The sequence below is a fragment of the Hyperolius riggenbachi genome, chromosome 9 (assembly GCF_040937935.1).
Source record: "Hyperolius riggenbachi isolate aHypRig1 chromosome 9, aHypRig1.pri, whole genome shotgun sequence".
Classification (NCBI taxonomy): domain Eukaryota; kingdom Metazoa; phylum Chordata; class Amphibia; order Anura; family Hyperoliidae; genus Hyperolius; species Hyperolius riggenbachi.
The window spans coordinates 193,993,753-194,016,074 of NC_090654.1; the positions used below are offsets into that span (position 1 = coordinate 193,993,753).

Below are 22,322 nucleotides of genomic sequence, written 5' to 3' on the forward strand. Positions count from 1 at the left end.
CTAATGTCCTACCATCTTATTATGTATTTATATAGCACTGACATCTTCTGCAGCACTTTACAAAGTACATAGTCATGTCACTGACTGTCCTCAGAGGAGCCCACACTCTAATCCTACCATAGTCATAGTCTAATGTCCTACCATATTATTATTATGTATTTATATAGCACTGACATCTTCTGCAGCACTTTACAGAGTACATAGTTATGTCACTGACTGTCCTCAGAGGAGCTCACACTCTAATCCTACCATAGTCATAGTCTAATGTCCTACCATATTATTATTATGTATTTATATAGCACTGACATCTTCTGCAGCACATTACAGAGTACATAGTCATGTCACTGACTGTCCTCAGAGGAGCTCACAATCTAATCCTACCATAGTCATAGTCTAATGTCCTACCATCTTATTATGTATTTATATAGCACTGATATCTCCTGCAGCACATTACAGAGTATATAGTCATGTCACTGACTGTCCTCAGAGGAGCTCACACTCTAATCCTGCCATAGTCATAGCCTAATGCCCTACCATATTATTATTATGTATTTATATAGCACTGACATCTTCTGCAGCACATTACAGAGTACATAGTCATGTCACTGACTGTCCTCAGAGGAGCTCACAATCTAATCCTACCATAGTCATAGGCTAATGTCCTACCATCTTATTATGTATTTATATAGCACTGACATCTTCTGCAGCACTTTACAAAGTACACAATCACATGTCACTGACTGTCCTAAGTCAATGTAAACACCCTTATCTTGTGACGAGTAACCTTGAGATGATACTTAATGTTATCCCTTTTCCCATAAATCTATTCTCAAATTTGTACCCTCACCCAAGATTTTTTAGCTTTTAAGCCACATTCACAGTGGCCCTTGCATTACCTGTAACAGCAGGAATGCGACAGATGAGGACAGTGGTGCCATACGTTATGCTAGCATCGTGTTGGGTACAGTGAAGTATATAGTCAATGAAAAGTATGCTTCACTGCTACTGTTATCGCTCGCGTTTAGTAGTAACGCTCTGCATGCACTACATAAGTGTAGCAACCTGTTATACCGCAACTGCCGCAATCTGAATATAGGTGGTGCCTACACCGCTCCACAACACAACACTTTAAACGTAGCCTTAATCTCCACTAACCGCTTTTATTTTACTTTTGGCTAACTTCAGAAATACCTGATCGATGAGTATCCCTAACCACCCCTCTTCCCCATGTAGGATAACCCTATCTTAACCCCACTGTAGTCATGGGGCAGCTGGAGATAGTGGGCCTAGGGTGGTAAAAAGTACAAATCCGGCCCTGCTTGGCTATGTAGGAAGTATTGCATTCCTGGCAGGCATGCTGGAGTGGGCTTAGAAAAGAGATTGGTGCTCTAGTCATAACTCTGGAGTGCCACTGTGGCTTAGTTCAGCGGGCAAATAGGGTGATGGGTAATGTATATTAACCCTCTAACCAGGGCCGGGCCGAGGCATAGGCTGGAGAGGCTCCAGCCTCAGGGCGCAGTGTAGGAGGGGGCGCACAATTCATTCAGTTGTCATTCCTAATTGTGTATGAAGCAGAAAGAAATAAGAAAAGGGGACACATAGCAGTGACTGCAAGCCAGATAACTAGATATTAAGGTGTTGGGGAGGTGTGGACCCTGTGGCCCTCTTAGTCTAATAGCAATCAGTGTGTGACGGCTGGGGGGGGAGGGATGGAGGGGCGCACTTTGGTGTCTCAGCCTTGGGTGCTGGAGGACCTTGTCCCTGCTCTGCCTCTAACAACTACACCATGCTGATTGGCAGCCCCAGGACCACTCCACTCCAATTGGCGTGAAGTGCTAGGGGCGGAGATTGCAGGGGATTGCGCATGCATCCCCACTTGAATGTTCCTCCCAGCAGTGATTGCCGCTAGGAGACTGTTAGATGGCAAAACCGCCGTCTAATAACACTGTACAGCGATGCAATCTAAGGCAGCGCTGTACTGGGGACAGCCGTGGGACACAGCTGTATCCCTGGGTGGCAAGGAAGCGATCCGCTGTCATAGGCTGAAGCCTATGACAGTCTATCACGCTGATTGGCTGGCGGGGGAGGAAGGGTCACAAAAATGTTTTTAAAAAAATGCACAGATTTAATAAAAAATAAAATAAATATTTATAATAAAATAAATAAACATGGCTGAACTCGATGGACGTATGTCTTTTTTCAACCAAAATAACTATGTAACTATCCTGGGAGCGATCACAGCCCACCAATAGAAAGCTCTGTTGGTGGGCAGAAAAGGGGGGGAAATCACTTGTATGCTGAGTTGTACGGCCCTGCAGCGAGCCCTTAAAGCTGCAGTAGCCTATTTTGTAAAAAATGGCCTGGTCACTGGGGGGTTTAAGACCGAGGTCCTCAAGAGGTTAAAGTGGAACTAAACTCAGAACTTCCTCTCTGCTTTCATAGATTAGCCACAGCACGATAACCTTTATGAATAAAAGTCTTCATTACAATTTATGGAAATCCCCCCCAAAAGTTGAAGTTTTACTTTGTTTCACTTTTGCAGAAGGCACTGAAAGCGTTAAACCCTTATGGGGCTTCCCATAAAGTACAAGTACAGCTTGTGCATTACAAGCTGCCCTCGGGCTCCGGCAGAAATAGCCAAGCCCGATCGGGTCCGCTCCGATGCACAGGTGCAAGTCGCATGTGCAGTAGAGCAGACGCGATCGGGCTTGGCTGTTTCCCCCAGAGCCCACGGTGAAGCTTGTACTGGGCCTCCGCAAGAGCACGGATAGGTAAATATTACTGCACGCTGAAGCACCTACTGCCACCCGCCAACAAGTATGTTGATGGATTTTCAGGGTCCAACTGCGTTGGATCCCTGAAGATGATGAGGGCAGGGGAAGCCTCATTAGGATTCCCCCTCCCAAGATTAGTACCCCATAGGGGCACTTCTCTTCCTTACAGTGTCTATTTAAGGTAACCAAGTAAGGTAATATCATCCCATGAACTTGGTAAAACAACAACGTCTTGTTAATGAAACCAAGTTAAACAGTTACAGAGCTGACATCCACTCCATGCTCCAAAAGCCCCCTTTACAGTCATTTGGACTGGGCTGGTGGTGAGAAGCTGGGGAAATTCTCCTGCTGACCAAGCAGCAGAAAGCATGTGTTAGCACTCCCAATAGAAACCTGCAGCACATTTTCACTGTGAACAGCAACACATGATAACTGCTGCTTGGCCAGCAGGTGGATTTCCTCAGCTTTATACCAGCCTAGTCCGACACTGGCTGTGCTCCATCAGCTCAGGTTCTGCTTCAAGTTCCTGCCCTGCTCCATTCCTGGAGTGAATATGAAAAAAACAAATACGTTCTGATCTGGATCCAGGATATGGAGCCAGCTTCAAGCTAAGAAGCCATAGCTTTGGCAGCTCCTGCACTGATAGATAAAAGTAAAACCATGTGGCAGTAAATGGAGTAAATAAGCTACAAACCTGTTTTACAAGTTGGTCAGTGACTGTAGTTTTATAGACGTGTGCTGATCTGACTCTGCAGCAGGAAAGTGGGATCTTAGAGTGAGATAGTAGTTGTGTATGACAATTAGGGATGGCTCTGTGAAACTGGTTAAAGTGGTCTAACACCCAGCATTACAACTTTACTTTAAAAGATTGCTTACAGCTTAGAAACTATTATGCCAGATTTTTTTTAAGCAGAAATTCACTGAATGGGTTAAACATGACATTTTAGTTTTGCATTTAGCTAGAAATCCGCATCCGTGCTGAGGTTTTGTTACCAATGTATTTTTGTTTGGAATGCAAATAGACCTCTGAAAAGCCTGTCTCGGAAGCCCTCCGTGCTCTCTGAGAGAGGTGTTTGTTTATTTACATTGTAAATAGATAAATTTGTATCTAAACCTCAGCACGGAGGAGGATTTCTAGCTAAATGCAACACTAAAATGTCATGTTTAATCCATTCAGTGAATTTCTGCTAAAATCTGGCATAATAGTTTCTAAGCTGTAAGCAATCTTTTAAAGCAAAGTTGAAATGCTGGGTGTTAGACCACTTTAAGTGAATTTCAATTTAAAAGTCACTGATTGAATATAACACTGGTTTCACACTTCCAACCTGCGATGCTGGTGCGATGCAATCATATGATTGCATTGTACCGCAAAGCTAAAAAAGGCATTCAGGGAATCCACATAAATACGCGGTAATCCCCTTTCTGGCTGTAAACCAAGCAGGAAGCGAGGTTCTCTAGTGTTCACTTCCTGTGGCCAAAGAAGCGAAGGGCGCGGAAGTGTATAGAAAAAATAGGCTTCCAGACATGCGCGCTGCGATTTGCGCTTGTGATTCCCATTCAATAGAATGAGAATCACAGAGCAATCATTCCTAAAACGCGTTTGCAATTAATGGAAATTGCAACCGCTGCAGTGTGAATGTATCCATAGGGATACATTGTAGCAGTGCTTTGCTGATGTGCTGAAGAATCGCCCAAGTGTGAACCAGCCCTTAATGTATGTAAATTTTGCAAAAATGTTTCCATTTCAGATATATGTTATGATTCAGGCCATTTCCAGCCTTTCCCCAAAGTATCATGCATTACAGACTGAATGCAGCAGCCCCTTAGTCCTGGCTTCCAGAAAGAACTGATCTGCTAATTTTCACTACTCACCATTCTGAAGGTGAAACTTTAGTGGTAAACACATTTTTGACTGGCCAGTCACCTAGAGACAAAGTCCATTACTCGCCAAAACTGTAAGCCACAAAATTTATTCACAAATGAGGCTGGCCACTCAAAGCTTGATTTACCTATGTAGAGCCAGTTAAATAATACTGTATGAAGCTGATTAGCCAATCAGTTCTGTCTGGAGAGCAGCAAGGGGGGTTCAGTTGTGGCGACCTCTCAATAGTCGAACATCGTCTTTTACTATTGGGTTTCAGAACTGAAAAGGGTTTTATATTTCTCCCTGTGGTGAGCAGTTTACCCTCTCTTGCTGTATCAAGGGCAGGGAGGGAGAGGAAGGGGTAGGCCTTAGTGTTCAGAGGAGGTGCGGTTACACGCCAAACAGCTGTCGACACAGGAGACCATGCTTTATTAAAAAGTTTCGGCTTTGGAGTGCCAAAACTCGTTGTTCTTTAGAGATGGCCCGAACGGTTCGCCGGCATACTTGTTTGCATGAATCTCAGTTGTTCGTGCTTGCCACGAAACGTGATTTTTTTTTTTCAAAAAAGTTTGTGTTCGCATTTTTCCCATAGACTTTAATGGTGAATAGCTAAGCCCCATTACATGCTATAAACACCAAATTTGCAGGGTATGTAAATAGGGAAAGTGGGTATAAGAGGAAACATTTGTTTTCAAAAAGACCTTATAGTTTTTGAGAAAATGGATTTTAAAATTCTCCTTCTGACTGTGGGAAAATTAAACGCCCACCGAATTGTGCGGTTAATAGCAAAGTCCCCTTACATAGTAGAAACACCAAATTTGCAGGGTATGTAGAGGGGGACAGTGACTACAAGAGGAAAAAAAATTAGCCCTTATATAAGACCTTATACTTTTTGAGAAAATCCATTTTAAATTTCAAAGAAAAATAGTATACATTTAAATTAAATGACAGTTCTTAGGGAAACAATTCCTGCTGACTTTAGCAGTTATTAGCAAAGGTCACATCCTAGCAACACCAAATTTGCAGGATATGTTAAAAATATAGTGGGAAACAATATTTAAAAAAAAAATTAAACATTTTATTTATCTGTTTTATGTAATTTTTTTTGTTATTTCAGAGTGTGACATTTCCCCAAAAAAATGACGTGGGGTCCCCCCTACTGAACTCTCTGTATCCCCTTGTCCCCCATGCAGGCTGGGATAGCCAGAATGTGGAGCCCCGGCAGACTGGGGCTTTGCACCCTGAGCTATACCAGCCCACATGGTCCATGGTATGAGGGGGCTCCAGGGGAGAGGGGCAGCCAAGTCTTCCCCTCTCCCCCTGACCCTTGTCCAATGCATGGACAAGGGTCTCTTTCCCACCTCCTGTGCCCCAGGAGGAGGTGGGGGCGACGACTCCCTGGAGGGGAGTCATGGTGGCATCTGTGAGTCCACTTTAAGAAATGTCCCACGCCATTATCCTCTCATCTTGCGATCTTCAATTAAGTTGATATAAGATCTCCGCCACCCCCCACATAGCCGAGAATGCGTCCGCATAAGATGCATAGCTGCCGGCTCCTGCTGTCCTCCCCTCCTCCTCACCTGTCACTCTCACCTAGACTGGCACCTGGTGCACCCATGGGTGCACCAGGTGCCAGGCTAGGTAAGGGTGACACAGGTGAAGGCAGGTGGGGAGAGGCAGTGGGAGCTGGCAGCAATGCGTCCTCATAGGACGCATTTTAAGCTATACTAACCGGTTCATTAATGATCTGGTTCTTTTTAATTAATTGAATCGAATGAATTGGTTCATTTTTTTAATATATTGTTTCCCACTATCTTTTTAACATATCCTTCAAATTTGGTGTTGCTAGGATGTAAGGGGCCTTTGCTAATAACTGCTAAAGTCGGCAGGAATTTTTTCCCTAAGGCTAAGAACTGTCATTTAATTTAAATGTATACTATTTTTCTTTGAAATTTTAAAATCCATTTTCTCAAAAAGTATAAAGTCTTTTTGAAAAAGATTTTTTTTCCACTTGTAGTCACTGCCCCCCTCTACATGCCCTGCAAGTTTGGTGTTTCTACTATGTAAGGGGACTTTGCTATTAACCGCTAAACTCAGCAGGCGTTTAATTTTCCCATGGTCAGAAGGAGAATTTTAAAATCGATTTTCTCAAAAACTATAAGGTCTTTTTGAAAAAAAAAAATTCCTTTTGTAGTCACTGACCCCCTTCGGGTGTTAGACCCCTTGAAACATCTTTTCCATCACTTTTGTGGCCATAAACAAGTTCGCCTGCACATTAAAGTCTATTGCGGTTCGCATGTTTCACGCGAACACAAACTTTTGCGGAAGTTTGCGTTCGAGGTTTGCAAACCCAAAATCAGAGATTCAAGCCATCTCTATATCTCTATCATTCTTCTCATTAGTGTTATATTTTTAAAATCAAACTTTTTTTTCTTTAGTTGTTGTCTGCTGCATCTAGAGTAATGCTGGTCTGTGAAATCGGATTATTTCATGCTCAGCTACAATAGGTGAACAGGGTAATGGAACATCAGTGTGGGGCATATGATTTTTTGTGCAGGGCTTTTTGCATTGCAGTAGGATGCAGCAGACGCATCGCATCACAAAAAAAAAGTGTGAAACCGGTCTCAATGAAATCAGATATCTGTCATTACAAGACCCCCTAAAACTAACTTTGTTATTCTACATTTTAATGTTTTCTAGATGAACAGTTTATTGTACAGCATGTATATTTATAAATTAAACATTATCAACATACACTGTGATACCCTCTACTAAAGTTATATCCTTTTTCCTATGCAAGTATTGTAATAAATGTGTATTAATAACTGCAGTTTTAATTATTAATTAAGGTTAAACCAATAAAACTGTGTAATAAACAAACAGTTTTCTCTGTATGGCATTCTTGAATATTGTTCCATTGTACCGCTGCAAAATATTGAAATATAGAGCTTGAAAATTATTTACATTTTTTTTAACATACCATTTTTAAATTTCATTATGTCTGTCACTGGTGGAGGCTGACATTTTTTGTTTTGTTTTTAAGTTTCAGGGTCACTCATGACCACCTTCATGCAAGGCACGATGGCATCTGAGGGGCCCTGAAACATAGTAGGTATAGTTATTGTTGTCATACTAAACAAATAGTCCAACCATTGAAAGTTGCTGTTTTGTTTTATTTTATGTCCTAAGAAGACCTCACTGTTAGTTTCCATGTGTTATTAGACCTCCTAAGTGTATGTACTCCATCCACTGTACAGATCCATAATAGCTCATTTAATTTTGGTTTTCAAGTAGTGTAGTTTGTTCATTCCCTTCCCTGTTCTCCTCTTCCCATCTTTTCCATTTACTCACTTTTTAACTGTCTAACCCCCTCCCACCCCCTTCCTTATAGTATCATAAACATTGTAAACAATAGAACCCAATTACAAACTGAAATAGCTTCATAGTTTTGTCTTTGTTTATTTCTAAAACTCTTTTTGTTTTACTTAGTAGAACCTCCTCAATTACCTGTTATTAAATAAATAAATTTATGTATGTACCTAGTCAGCAGCCCCTATACTAGCTAATTCCTAGTCCACAGACTATGGGTACTACAGGCTGCAATCTTCTCAAAGAAATTCAGTCTGCGACTTTCCCTTAAAGAGAAACTCCAACCTAGAATTGAACTTTATCCCAATCAGTAGCTGATACCCCCTTTTACATGAGAAATATAATGCTTTTCCCAAACAGACTATCAGGGGGCGCTGTATGACTGATTTTGTGCTGAAACCACTCCCACAAGAAGCTCTGAGTACCGCGGTACTCTGGGCAAACTGCCACAATGTAACAATGTTCACAGACAGGAATAAGCTGTTTACAGCTGTCTCTAACAGCCAAAACAGCTAGGAGCAGCTACATAACCTGCCCACAGTAAAAATGTCACCATGTAATAAATGTCAGAATGTGAATCTGGGAGAGGAAAGATTTTACAATGAGCAAACACTGACTAAATCATGTATACATAATTATGGTAAAAAATGAAAACCTTTTTTTACTACATTATTTTCACTGGAGTTCCTCTTTAATAGTCTAAACCAGGGTTGTCAAACTCAAATACAAAGTGGGCCGAAATTGTACACTGGGACCTTGTCGTGGGTCAACCTCAATGTCTACTGGCCACCTTCCTGTCTTATAAAGTTCCCAGGTGTCTATTTGCCCCCTCCAACCCCTACACAGTTCTCTGGTGTCTAGTGGTGCTCTCTCCACTATATAGTTCCATGGTGTCTAGAGGTCCCCACCCTCCTCTATACAGTTCCATGGTGTCCAGTGCTTTCACCCTATCTCTCCCATATGGTTTCCCTGGTGTTCAAGAGCTTCACCTCCATTATAGCTTTTCTGGTGGTCTAGAGGAGGCCAAACAAAATGCAAAGTGGGGAAACCACTTCAGGGCCAAATTTAATGGCTCTGAGGGCCAGATTTGGCCCACGGGCCGGAGTTTGCTATGTATGGTCTAAGCAGTAGCATGATACAATCCAGGTGACAGCAGCAGCATTGCCTACACAGACCGAATTTAATTCCATTCAGTTGCTTTTGGTCATGAGAAAAAAAACCTGTAAAATAGGATGTTTAGTTGTAGAAGCCCCATTTCATAAAAAAAATGTAACATATGGGCACCTTGACTACTTAGATATTAGATAGGTATTTTTAGCATAGTACATGGAGATGGGCTCTGAAATAAGGCACTGGTATAAATTTAAGCAATTGTATATTATTTCATATACATGCCTTCACTTGTTTAAAAATATTTGTCAAAAAGGAACAGTTTGTAATACAACTGTTAATAGTATGGCCTGTCTTTATCTGGCCAATGTGCTATAACTAATGGAAACCATAGATTTTGAGTTTGCAGAAAAAGTCTCAATCAGTGGCCTTCCTACCATTGGGCGCAGGAGGGCGGTGCGCTCCAGGTGATGGACATCCCAGGGGGTGTCACCAAGGCCTCCCACAGAGGCCATGTTGCAGGAGGAGGAAAGCAGCAAAGAAGGAGGGGCATCAGGGAAAGCAGCGGGGAGGGGGGCCAGACCCCGCCCCCCCACCTCCCTCACCTGGGTCCCCTCCTTCCTGCGCTTCTTCCTCCAGATTATCGGCAGCAAATTTCAAGAAAAACTGAATTTTGCTTTCGCCCACTCTTCCCTATTGGCCAATTAAAGCAGCTTAGTGCAGAGAGGTAGAGACAGACCAAAAAGAAAGTTGATATGATTTAACAGAGGCAGAGGAGTTGCTCCACTCTTTTATTGAGTTCACCGAGTCTAGTCACCTGCCCGTAAGACAGGAAGTAGAGTGAGTGGCTGGCTAATTATGAAGTTGCAAAAGGAGAAAAAGGAACACCGAGCCCAAAATAGTGTAATACGTTCAGGAAGCTATTGGTAATAGTAAGGTTTATAAGAGTTTATACTCACAAACGTGGGTTACCACAAAGGCAACCACTGTACAGGCAGGTGGGGATGTTATGACCTGACCCCACTCAGGTTAAGAAGCCGCTCTCTGTAGATAGGAAACAAGGGGTAACACCCCTCCTCCAGAGGTGAACTTGGCAATATGAAGAGAAGCTCAAACAGAGGCGCTAGAAAAGAGTAAAAACATTTAAAAAAATGTTTTAAAAGGTTGGCAGTGGTGGGCTTACCTCTCCAACAAGTAAATCACAGACTGAGTTTGACTTGGGCCCAGACTTGTACTAGTTTTTACTCCTTTCTTTGCCTGATGAAGTTGGATAAAACCTGTGAAACGAGTTGTATTTTAGAGTATTTAAATAAATAGTATCTTTGTTGACATTTTAATCAGCACAGTCTGTGTTTTACTTGTTGGGGAGATAAGCCCATTACTGCCAAACTTTTTACATTTTTTTAAATGTTTTTACTCTATTCTGACGCCTCTGTTCAAGCCTCTCTTCATATCGTCTTGCTAATTATGTCTGCAAGCCAAGTAAACAATCACACAACAGCTGCCTGGAACACAACACACATCTGAACTTATCCAAATTGTGCTATGCTGGTCATACATCTAGTGATATTGCGGCACGTCCAACCATCTGAATCGATAATTTTATCGAATAGGATGAAAATGAAATAAGCATGCCCGATCGATAATTCCACCAATTTCAGACCAAAAATTGAGGCCAGTTCCTGAAAGATGTTATGCTGAAATCGATCTGGAATTGGCCTACGGTGTATAGGAAGCCAGCAGATCTATCTTTGATCTTATTTGATCAGAGAGATCTGTCTCCTGGTCGATCTGTACCTTTAGATGCACATCCAACATACTCCCAATTAATTCTACATTTAAGGGCTACAAACCCAATCAGAATTTTACATAATCTACCGATACCTAGCCTGATGTAGTAGACTAACCTACTTAAAAGCAGTAAAAATCAATTATGTTATTATCAACTTGTGTGCTTGTGGCTACTGTTAAAATTCAGCCAGCTTTATTTCAGCTCAGGTTTATTTTTGTGGGACTTCCTTCACAAATTCTTGTATCATTAGATATCACTATGTTTGTTTTGCAATGAAATAAAGCCATCCAACTATCTAGGACTAGAACCTACCAGGAATTGGCTGTCAGATTTGAAATGTATTGTAGCAGCGTCCATACATAATTAATGCTGTATACTGTGTACATGATTTGGATGTACTCTAGGAGAAAACGGTGACAAGGTAAACAAACGCCAGAACGTTACTTGGAAAGAACTAGCGGCATTTGTAAGTCTTTGTCTGTGGAATCTGAACAAGCGGCCCTAGAGCTATGACATTAATTGACTGCAATCCAGCAGTCTCCCTGCCTACTCTACTCGATAAACATGAGGAGGAATAAGTGTGTTCCTTACATCACTGGCTATGGAAACTACTGACAGCAAGTCAAACTTTAATGCAAGAATTGGGGATGTACTAATGGTACAATCTCAGACCTCATTTCTATGAAAGCATTTTACTAGTCATGTAGGTATTTAGAAACAGAGTCTGCTTTTATCTGTCACAGGGGTGTCAAACTCAATCACATAACGGGACAAAATCTAAAACCTAGTCCAAGTCGCTAAATTGTTTCTTAAGATTTAACATTTATTGAACAGTCTTAAGCTAAGCCGCATAACTATAGCGACCATAAGGGAGGGGGGCATTATCCTCCCCCTTCTGCAAAATAGCGCAGTGGAGCAGTTTAATATTTACCTGCTCCAGTGCTGATTCATCAGAAAAGCATCAAGATGTGACCCCAGGCAGAATGCCAAACTTCCCCTCCTTGATAGTGTTTTTGGTAAGCTGCCACACAAGGGGGTTTGGATGTCAAGAGGGGCCCTATGGTAGTCTGGCTGAGGGTCCCATGGGTAATTGCTTCACTCAACCTCAAACTGACAATATTTCAACCAGAAAGACTCTCAGCAGTCATTCTTTTACTGCTTACAATGAAGCACATTTTGAAACTCTGGAGGGCCACATAAAATGACAAGGATTGGCCACATTCAGCCCACAGGCCTTGTGTTAGACGCCTTTGGTCTACAGCTTAGATTCTTAACACATTATATGTATCTCAGGGGGCACTTCAGTTGGGCTTAGGGGGTACTTGAACTTGTCATAGTCAATATATTATATTAAGTTTTGAGATTAAATAAAGCTATGTTTAAATTAACCTGAATAAGCATTTATAGTTAATTTAAATAATCAACAAGGAATGTTTAAAAATCATTTGTACACAAATATAAAGTACTCCTGAGCAATATGTATGCATCTAGGTGTACTTACGATGTTGTTACTAATGGGATACTTGGCCAACACAGTCATTTATAAACGTATTATTATTATTTAGTATTTATATAGCGCCGACATCTTCCGCAGCGCTGTACGGAGTATATTGTCACTAACTGTCCCTCAGAGGCACTCACAATCTAATCCCTACCATAGTCCTATGTCTAGTGTAGTGTATGTATTGTAGTCTAGGGCCAATTTTGAGGAAAGCCAATTAACCTATCTGTATGTTTTTGGGGATTTGGGAGGAAACCGGAGTACCCGGATGAAACCCACGCAGATACGGGGAGAACATACACACTCCTTGCAGATGTTGACCTGGCTGGGATTCGAAATCAGGGACCCAGTCCTGCAAGGCAAGAGCTCTAACCACTACGCCACCGTGCTGCCCCAATATAAACTGTTACATGTTGTAATAATGTTGAGAAATTCTGGTCTACAGTACACTGAATAGTTGCCTTAAGTAAATTACTAATGAAGTATGTGGTCATGGGAATGCATATGGGCACCTTCATTACACTCTATCTCTGCGATGCTTGTCACATGACTAGAAAGCGCTGGTTACTGTTTGTTCAGCAGCATTAACATGAAGCCCCCTTCCGAATGACTCCAACCCACTGGTGAGGAGTGTGTTGCTACTGCAATAAAGGGGTTGAAAAAAAGTGATTTATTTTGTGTAAAATAAAATACATGTAATGTTTTCTGAATTGTGTAAGTTAAAATGGCTGTTGCCTTCTGAATATTTTATATATATATATATATATATATATATATATATATATATATATATATATATACTAGCTGATGTGGCCCGTTTTTTCCCGGGTATGTATTTGGCTGGTGTTGGCTCCGCCCATTTTTTTTAACCCCCATCACACAATTACTCAATGACCTAGTTTGTGAGCTTTGAGGTTTTTGGCATTGATAATTTGCATTGAAATTATGAAATTAAGTAAATCTGATTGGCTGTGGCTCCACCCCCTTTTCTGAATTTAAACCTCAGTCACCCAATGACTAACTGTACCAGGTTTGAGGCTTGTGCCATTAATAGTGCAAGCATGGCAGCAATGAAATATTCCCCTTGAAAATCAATAGGTGAATTTTGATAGGCTTTTGTAGGATCTATCAACTTCTCTGAATATTAAAGTGGACCCAAACCAAACATTTATTTAATTAAAAATATTTAGTTGCACCACTCTTCTCTGACACATACAAAGATAAATAAACACTCATTCAAACCTATGATCACTTCAGTGCATGCTTTTCACCCTTCTCTTTTCTGAACTAGGATTATACTAGGGGCAGCCATTAGCAATTCCTCCTTTGCTGGACACCATCTACTCCACCAGTTTGCCGGAAAAATCCCGGCAATTTGAAAGGAAGGGAGGGGTTCCTCCAATAAATGTAAATATTTTATATTTGTCATCATGCAGCTGAAAAAAAGACTGCTATTTATTATTATAATTTAGAAAATAGATTTTATTTCTGAAATCTTGTATTTTTAATTTGGGTCCACTTTAATCCCAGACACCCAGTGACCAACTGTGCAAAGTTTGAGAACCCTGCAATTAACAGTGTAAGAGTGGCTGCAGTTTACATTTTCCCAGTTAAATTATGTATTTGTCTCCACTCTCTTTTTGGTTATGGGGACATGAAGTATCCTACATGGTATTCCAGATAATGTACTATGTGTTTGGCAAATTTCATTCAAATCTGTTCAGCCATTGTTGCGTGATTGAGTAACAAACATCCAAACTTTTGCATCTATAATATTAGTACAATATATATATATATATATATATATATATATATATATATATATATATATATATATATATATATATATATATCTTCTCCTTTTTAGTGTCATTGCTTCATCTTTATACTAAGACATTGTAATTGTATGTTAGCCAACTGCCATCTTTACACATCCACAACTTTGCTGATTTCTCTATTTTTTTTGTTTCGCTTTTAGATTCATCCGAGATCCTAACCTTTTCAGCACTCATCCTATGGACCCGGTGTGTCCATATAAAACTTTATTAAAAAAAAAAAAAAGAAGAGTATACATATTAAGGATTTACAAGCCAAATGGATATTTTACTTGCACTTTTGACTTTTTCATGAAAAAAACTCTTCACGGTTTCACTATGTGAAATAAGACTTAGCCATGGAGAGCACAAACAAAATGAAACTGTGTCTGTATTCGGACTTTGCCTACAACAGGGCTGGAAATGTTTGACCACTTTGTGTTGAAACATTGGACTTAGCCAAATGGATTACAATTTTCTATGATCTACTGTGTATATATCTCGGGATTCCACTTAGAAGTTCAAGGTTCTGTTTTCTCCTTCTTTCTTGGACCAGTAAGCTTATTTTTATTGTTATGGGGAACTGCCTGTAAAAGGTTCACATTTTCCATCAAAAACTCTGCCTACTGGAGTATCTTCAACATAAGTGGAATCGAGCTCTTCCTTCCATTCCTTACGGAAATGTTGGTGAAATGCGTCATTTATTTTCTATTGTGTTCCAGAAGCTTTTTACCCATGTCTGTGATTATAGCATGCGGCTTTGATTATGTAAAAACATTTTGTTAAAAGAAAAAAATTGGCTCCTGCCTTTTTTAAGTTGATTTTTTTACAAGGTCAGCAGAGATAGATAGTACTTCACAGAGGACTGACCCATTTCATGGTTGAAGGCAATGGTTTACATTATATTTGTATCATTACTGATGTAAATAGGACGTCAGCAGGATTTGTAAAACCAGTACTGTCTGCAGTATACCCTGTTTTGCACTTACGTCTTTCTTGAAAGGTTCAAGTCTCAATAAACTTTTATTTTCCATTTTTAAGGCTCGGAAATACGCAGACAGAGTTGTTGTTAGGAAGCTTTATTTTACTTATGGAATATATTTAATTTTGCAATATTTCTTCATTTCCTGGACATTTACCATTAAAGTGTATAACTTTATGCAATGTGTGCTTTGTGTTTGTTTCAGGGTGAGATCCAAATGATATATTTCAGTTGTATTAGTTTACTTTCATAGTATTTGAATACAGTATATGTTTTTTAAAGGACCACTATCAGGAAAAATTGTAAAACTAAAAATACACGTGTATGCATTTGTATATAGTATACATTTGTCCCAGAGTTAAATGCACTAAAAACTACTTTTCTCCTATGTTGCTGTTGCTTACAGTAGGCAGTAAAGTCTGACAGATCTGACAGGTTTTGGACTAGTCGCATGATGGATTCTCTGGGTTTTGTTTATTTTCAAAAGCACTTACTGAACGGAAGTTGTTTGGTCCAACTGCCATAAAAGTGTGCAAATATGGCTGACATCTTTGTATAGATCTTTTCCAGGGAGTGCTTTTGTAAAGAATAAAAAAGATACTGTAAATCCCCCTTGAGGAGATGGACTAATACAAAATCTGCCAGATCTGTTTTACTGCCTGCTGTAAGCAACAGCAACATAGGAAAAAAAAGGAAGGAATGTACATCTTATAAGTATGTGTACACAGGTATTTAAGATTTTACTTTTTTTTATTTTTGTGATAGTAGTCCTTTAATTATTTATTATTTTTAGTATTAAAATACATTCTTATTTATTTAGTTAGTTTTGATAATGAATAACACATACATTCAATGTTTTACAAGTTATTGCTATAGCAAACAAGTCTGTGGCATTACAAAGGCAAGGTTTCCTTACTTGCTTACTTATAATTAAACTATGATGATCACCAAAGACTAATCTCACTGTTAACACACAGCAGTAACTAAGAATGTTCTTAAAGTGTACCTGAGATGGGGCAGGAGATAAAATGTATATATACCTGGGGATTTTTCCAACCCTCTCTGGCCTCATTACTCCCTCAACACCCTCCTCCGCTTCCTCATTCATCTGCAATTAGCCCCGGTAAGTTGTCCAGTCGGCGCAGTCTGACAATGCACGCTCCCCCATCACACTGCCATGGCCGGGAGCGTTCTGCACCTGCGCAGTAGCATTGGGAGCGTTCTGTACCATTGTTGGGAGCGGTAGTACTGAGCAGGCACAGAATGCTCCCAGCGATGCGGCGCATGCGCATTGCCAGGCTGCGCAGGCAGTCTTACCAGAGCTGGTTGCGGACTGAGGAGACGGCGAGGGCTCGATCAGCCCGGAGGGGGCTGGAGGAAACACCAGGTATGTATACATTTTCTCTCCTGCCCAATCTCTGGTTTACTTTAAAGCTTCAAAACCTAAAACAGTAAATTGGAGCACCGGTGGTGCTATGTTAAAATGGACATTGCATAGATCGTAATTGGCAGATTTGATTATTATGATTGAATCTCCTTGATATCAGTGTAGAAAATTCGAGTAATGTATGGGCACTTTTATTGAAGTTATCTAGGCTCAGACATCTTTAACAAGTGGATTATGCAAACACTTACAGTAGATGTGATCTCAAATAAAGCAACAGGGTAGTCCCTCTGATCTCTGTGGGATGGGGTCTGGAAACAGTGGACAGGAGCGGTGGGAGATTGATGGCCCATAGCTTTGCACTGCATCAAGCAGTCAGGCAAGAACTCTAGTAGATGAAGCTGTGCTCACGTGTTTACAAGCTGTGCTCTATGCTGTGCTCACGTGTTTACAAAGCAGGATCACGGGCGCGCCACCGTGTCCCCGCGGTGTCCCCCGGTAGCCCTGGGATCAGTGAAAGAGAACATGGTTCCCGATCACCGATCCCTGTTCCCCGCAGAAAAACCGAAGCGCTCACCCGTGAGGATTCAGTTCTTCTGCTCGGAAGAATTTCCGCATCCCCCTTGTACTTCCGCTTATGGAGAAGTACAAGGAGGGAAACCAAAAATGAAGGTGGCCATCTTGTGGCCAAATAGTAAAACTACATCTACACTTTTTTCCATACAATTTACTCATACAGCAACATTAAAAATTGACTGTTTATGTCCCACACCAAAATATTCCCCAAATAAAATTTTTAATGGAAAAAAAAATCAATAAAAAAAAAAAAAAGACATAAATAGTTACCTAAGGGTCTGAACTTTTTAAATATGCATTTGAAGGGGGTATACTACAACATTTTTTAAATTATAAGCTTGTAAATAGTGATGGGCGCAAAACGGAAACAATGCACCTTTATTTCCAAATAAAATATTGGCGCCATACATTGTGATAGGGACAAAATTTAAATGGTATAATAACCGAGACATACGGGCAAATAAAATACATAGGTTTTAATTATGGTAGCATGGATTATTTTAAAGTTATAATGGCCGAAAACTAGTGTTGGGCGAACACCTAGATGTTCGGGTTTGCGAACGTTCGCCGAACATCGCCGCGATGTTCGGGGCGTACGTTAAAAAGGGGCGCTGGGAAAAAAGGGCGCCGGGTTTTTAACGATAAGCATGGATAACGTTTAAAAATGTATTGTACTGTATTTCGTTTAAAATTAATGTTTTATAAAGTTATAAATCATTAAATAATGTGCATTAAATCGGCAATTGTAAAAACGTTAATCTTTCGTTTAAATAGTGAAACGTATAATAACGTTTAAAAAAAAAATACTAAGTAACCCTCCCTGTACCTACCCCTAACCCCTAGACCCCCCTGTTGATGCCTAAACCTAAGACCCCCCCTGTTGGTGCCTAAGTAACCCTCCCTGTACCTACCCCTAACCCCTAGACCCCCCTGTTAGTGCCTAAACCTAAGACCCCCCTGTTGGTGCCTAAACCTAAGACCCCCCTGTTAGTGCCTAAACCTAAGACCCCCCTGTTAGTGCCTAAACCTAAGACCCCCCTGTTGGTGCCTAAACCTAAGACCCCCTGTTGGTGCCTAAACCTAAGACCCCCCTGTTGGTGCCTAAACCTAAGACCCCCCTTTTGGTGCCTAAACCTAAGACCCCCTGTTGGTGCCTAAACCTAAGACCCCCCTGTTGGTGCCTAAACCTAAGACCCCCCTGTTGGTGCCTAAACCTAAGACCCCCCTGTTAGTTTATTCGTTTAAAAATAATGTTAAAAAAAAAAAAATGTACTGTTTTTCTTTTAAAAATAATGTTTAAAAAAAATATTGTACTGTTTTTCGTTTAAAAATAAAATTTAAAAATGTATAAATCATTAAATAATGTGTAATCATGAGAAACAGTAATAAAATATTAAGTCTCCGGGCGCCGCTTTTAAAACGTTATTTTTCTCCGGCGCCCTTTTTTCCTATCGGGCGCCCATTAAACGATATTTATTATAGGAGTGAAAGCCTCAGGCGCCCGAATTTACTGTTTCCTGTTCGGGTGTTCGCGCCGAACTCCGAACATAATAGAAGTCAATGGGGACCCGAACTTTCGTGCTTTGTAAAGCTTCCTTACATGCTACATACCCCAAATTAGCAGGGTATGTGCACCTTGGGAGTGGGTACAAGAGGAAAAAAAATATTTGAAAAAGAGCTTATAGTTTTTGAGAAAATTGATTGTAAAGTTTCAAAGGAAAAACTGTCTTTTAAATGTGGAAAATGTCATGTTTCTTTGCACAGGTAACATGCTTTTTGTCGCCATGCAGTCATAAATGTAATACAGAGAAGAGGTTCCAGGAAAAGGGACCGGTAACGCGAACCCAGTAGCAGCAGCACACGTGATGGAACAGGAGCAGGCGCAGGAGGAGAAGGCCATGCTTTTTGAGACACAACAACCCAGGCCTTGCATGAGGACAAGAAGCGTGCGGATAGCATGCTTTTTACCGCCATGCAGTCATAAATGTAATAAAGATAAGAGGTTCAATAAACAGGGACCGGGCGTCAACGCTAACCCAACAGCAGCAGACGTGATGGAACAGGAGGAGGCGCAGGAGGAGAAGGCCACGCTTTCAGGTGCAACTCAGGCCTTGCATGAGGACAAAAAAATGTGTGCGCAAAGCAATGCAATGAGTAGTTTTCAGGACACAATGGGCTATTCGGAGGAGCTATTCCCACCCCCACAATCTTCTACCTGTGAAAGGTCAATGGAACAGCCACAAATGCTGTGCCCGGATTCACAACCTTTTTCTGTGGAAAATGCACCTCGCACTGAAATGCAAGGCGAGGCCGAGGATGAACATGACGTCAACAACTCAACATGACGCAAAATGGGGGCGGAACAGAAAGCTGCTTTCAATGTTTTGAAGGCCTTAATTGCCTCCGGTGGCCAGTTAGATGCATCATTCATCACACCCAAATCCCAGAGCAATGTGTGCAGGAATTTGAATCGCAGAAGGTGTACCGAGATCATCTGGACAAGTGACCAAGTGATAAGTGACCAAGTGAAAAGTGACAAAGTGACCAGTGACAAAGTGACAAAATGACAAAGTGACAAAATGACAAAGTGACAAGTGACAAAGTGACAAGTGACAAAGTGACAAAATGACAAAGTGACAAGTGACAAAGTGACAAGTGACAAAGTGACAAGTGACAAAGTGACAAGTGACAAAATGACAAAGTGACCAGTGACAAAGTGACAACTGAGAGGTTGTTCTGGGGAGCTCCACTGCACTCAGTCGCATATGAGGAGAGGTCTCGTCGGGACTGCTGATCCTCCTCAGCTTGCTCAAAGCCTTGAGGGTTCCTGAAGATCCTCTGCTTGGAGTTCGCCGGGGTTCAGCTTGGTGTCGGGGTCGGCGGCGTCCTCCTCACTCCAACGTGGCAGATCTTCTGTTGAAGGAAAAAAAAAAAAACATTGTTAAAAGTCCAGTACCGCTTCTGAAGGACTCACCAAGAGATGCAGGAGCGCTTTAATCTAGCGCACCATCGCTCGCTGGGTGATGTCCCTCCCTACGCGCTGGAATTCTACGCTGCACATGCTAGCACGCTTTTGCGCAGTGCCGAGGCGCATTCCAGCAGCTAGCTACCAAGCTTCTGTGGATCTGATTGGGCCACCATGTTGGATCTCTGCCAAGTCCTCCAAAATTTTGAGCAATCCACGTTGCGTGACTGAGCAGTGACAACTCTACAGTCAGCATTACAATACCACTGCTGTGTTTACTGAAGAAATCAATGTTGAAGATGGAAACCGCTGGCATGATGCAAGTGGGGGATTCTGAAGATGAAAACGATCAGCGTGATGATACCAACATCAGGCAACCTGCCTCAGGAAACGCTGGTCCCAGCTATGACAAAGAACAGGACGAGGAACAGCTGGAGTTGGAGCAGGAATTGGATGCCCCCACTGCCGAGGGACAGAGCGGTGCACGTTGGACTTCCACAATTTAGCGGGAATGGACAGCAGAAGAGGAAGAAAGTGATGCTGGTGACGAATATGGTGCATCACAACAATCACAACGCTCACAAGAACATGAAGACAGAGGAGTCTGGCAGGACTCTCTGGCACACATGGCTCAATTCATGCTAGACTGCATTGAACGCGGCCCGCGCATTATTCACTATTCATTATTATTCTGGAATCTGGACAACACCAATTACTGGGTTTATACCCAGTTTATACAAACACAATGTTAAAAAACTGATTGAAGAAAGTGTCAGACAGGTCAAAAATGGAACAATTCCAGCAGGCCCTTGAGGATGGAGACTTTAGAGAGGAGATTGACATCCTCCTCCTTCTCTAGCCAGTTGTACGCCGACAGACTGACTTCAGCAAACCCAGGAGGACCAGGAGGGCAGCAAAGAACACAAGCTGCTGCTAGTGCCGAAAAGGGAATGGTATTGGCAGTGTCCTTGGAGTGGGAACATTTTCTGACACCCATGCAGCAGCCCACAGAACAGCAATCTGGCAGTTCCACGTCCTCCAACACCAATCGCCTGGAGAAGATGGTCAAGGTCCAGGACTACATGTCAGATGGCGTAGCTGTGTTGAACAATCCATCTGCAGACAGATGGTGAGTGTGACAGGCAGCACAGAAGGACCATGGCAACTCACTCATAGTACCACAGTTTGATAGTGCTGCCCAAAAAATTATATGGATCCGTGGACCCGGGCACTGCGGGCAGTACTGGGAAGTGGGAACGCAGATTTTAGTACCTAAACACACGATACAACATGTTTTCCGGGGTCGGACTCTGAGGCACATACAGATGGTCCCAATCATCATCCTCATCATACAACTCTTCTACTGAGTCTGACCCACCCACCACCTCTGCCACCCCAACATCCCCAGACACAGACCCCTCATCGTCCTCAACATTAACTTGGGATGCTGGCCTGAGCCAGACCTCCTCCTCCACATCAGGCCCCATCATCTCCTCAATGGCAGCCCTCATTAATCGCTCTGGCTACGGACCGATGGACACAACGTTCTCCGGGGAGGGCTGCTGCTGACCACTGGCTGCTGGGGTGGATGTTATAGCTTGCGTGGGGCGTTGGCTGTTGCTGTTGTTGGGAGTGCTGCTCACAGCGGAGGTCTCTGAGGAACTCATGGTGAGCTCATATAGTGGTTGGCGGTGAGTGGAGTATTACTGATCCCAGCAATATACACACTGACTGGCAGAGTACGCAATGCTATATAGTCTGGCTGAGAGGTGTACACAGAGTGGCAGTACACACAATGCTATATAGTCTGGCTGAGCGGTGTACACAGAGTGGCAGTAAACAATGCTATATAGTCTGGCTGAGCCGTGTACACAGAGTGGCAGTAAACAATGCTATATAGTCTGGCTGAGCGGTGTACACAGAGTGGCAGTACACACAATGCTATATAGTCTGGCTGAGCCGTGTACACAGAGTGGCAGTACACACAATGCTATATAGTCTGGCTGAGCGGTGTACACAGTGGCAGTACACACAATGCTATATAGTCTGGCTGAGCCGTGTACACAGAGTGGCAGTACACACAATGCTATATAGTCTGGCTGAGCGGTGTACACAGAGTGGCAGTAAACACAATGCTATATATAGCGTGGCTGAGCGAGGTACACAGTGGCAGTACACACAATGCTATATA

At 41.9% G+C, this 22,322-nt stretch overlaps 1 protein-coding gene across 4 annotated transcripts in view; it reads left to right on the forward strand.

Moving 5' to 3' along the window:
• Positions 1-15,351, forward strand: part of TAFA1 (TAFA chemokine like family member 1) — a 647,736-nt gene extending 632,385 nt beyond the window's left edge. For 2 of the 4 annotated variants that reach the window (XM_068253830.1, XM_068253831.1), the window contains 2 exons: positions 7,682-7,746; positions 14,389-15,351. In XM_068253830.1, the coding sequence (XP_068109931.1) occupies positions 7,682-7,699 (18 nt within the window). In that variant the 3' untranslated portion in view covers positions 7,700-7,746; positions 14,389-15,351. Of the gene's footprint in view, positions 1-7,681; positions 7,751-14,388 lie in introns of all 4 variants that reach the window. The other 2 variants (XR_011024039.1, XM_068253829.1) reach the window with 2 other exon arrangements.
• Positions 15,352-22,322: the final 6,971 nt, after the last annotated feature.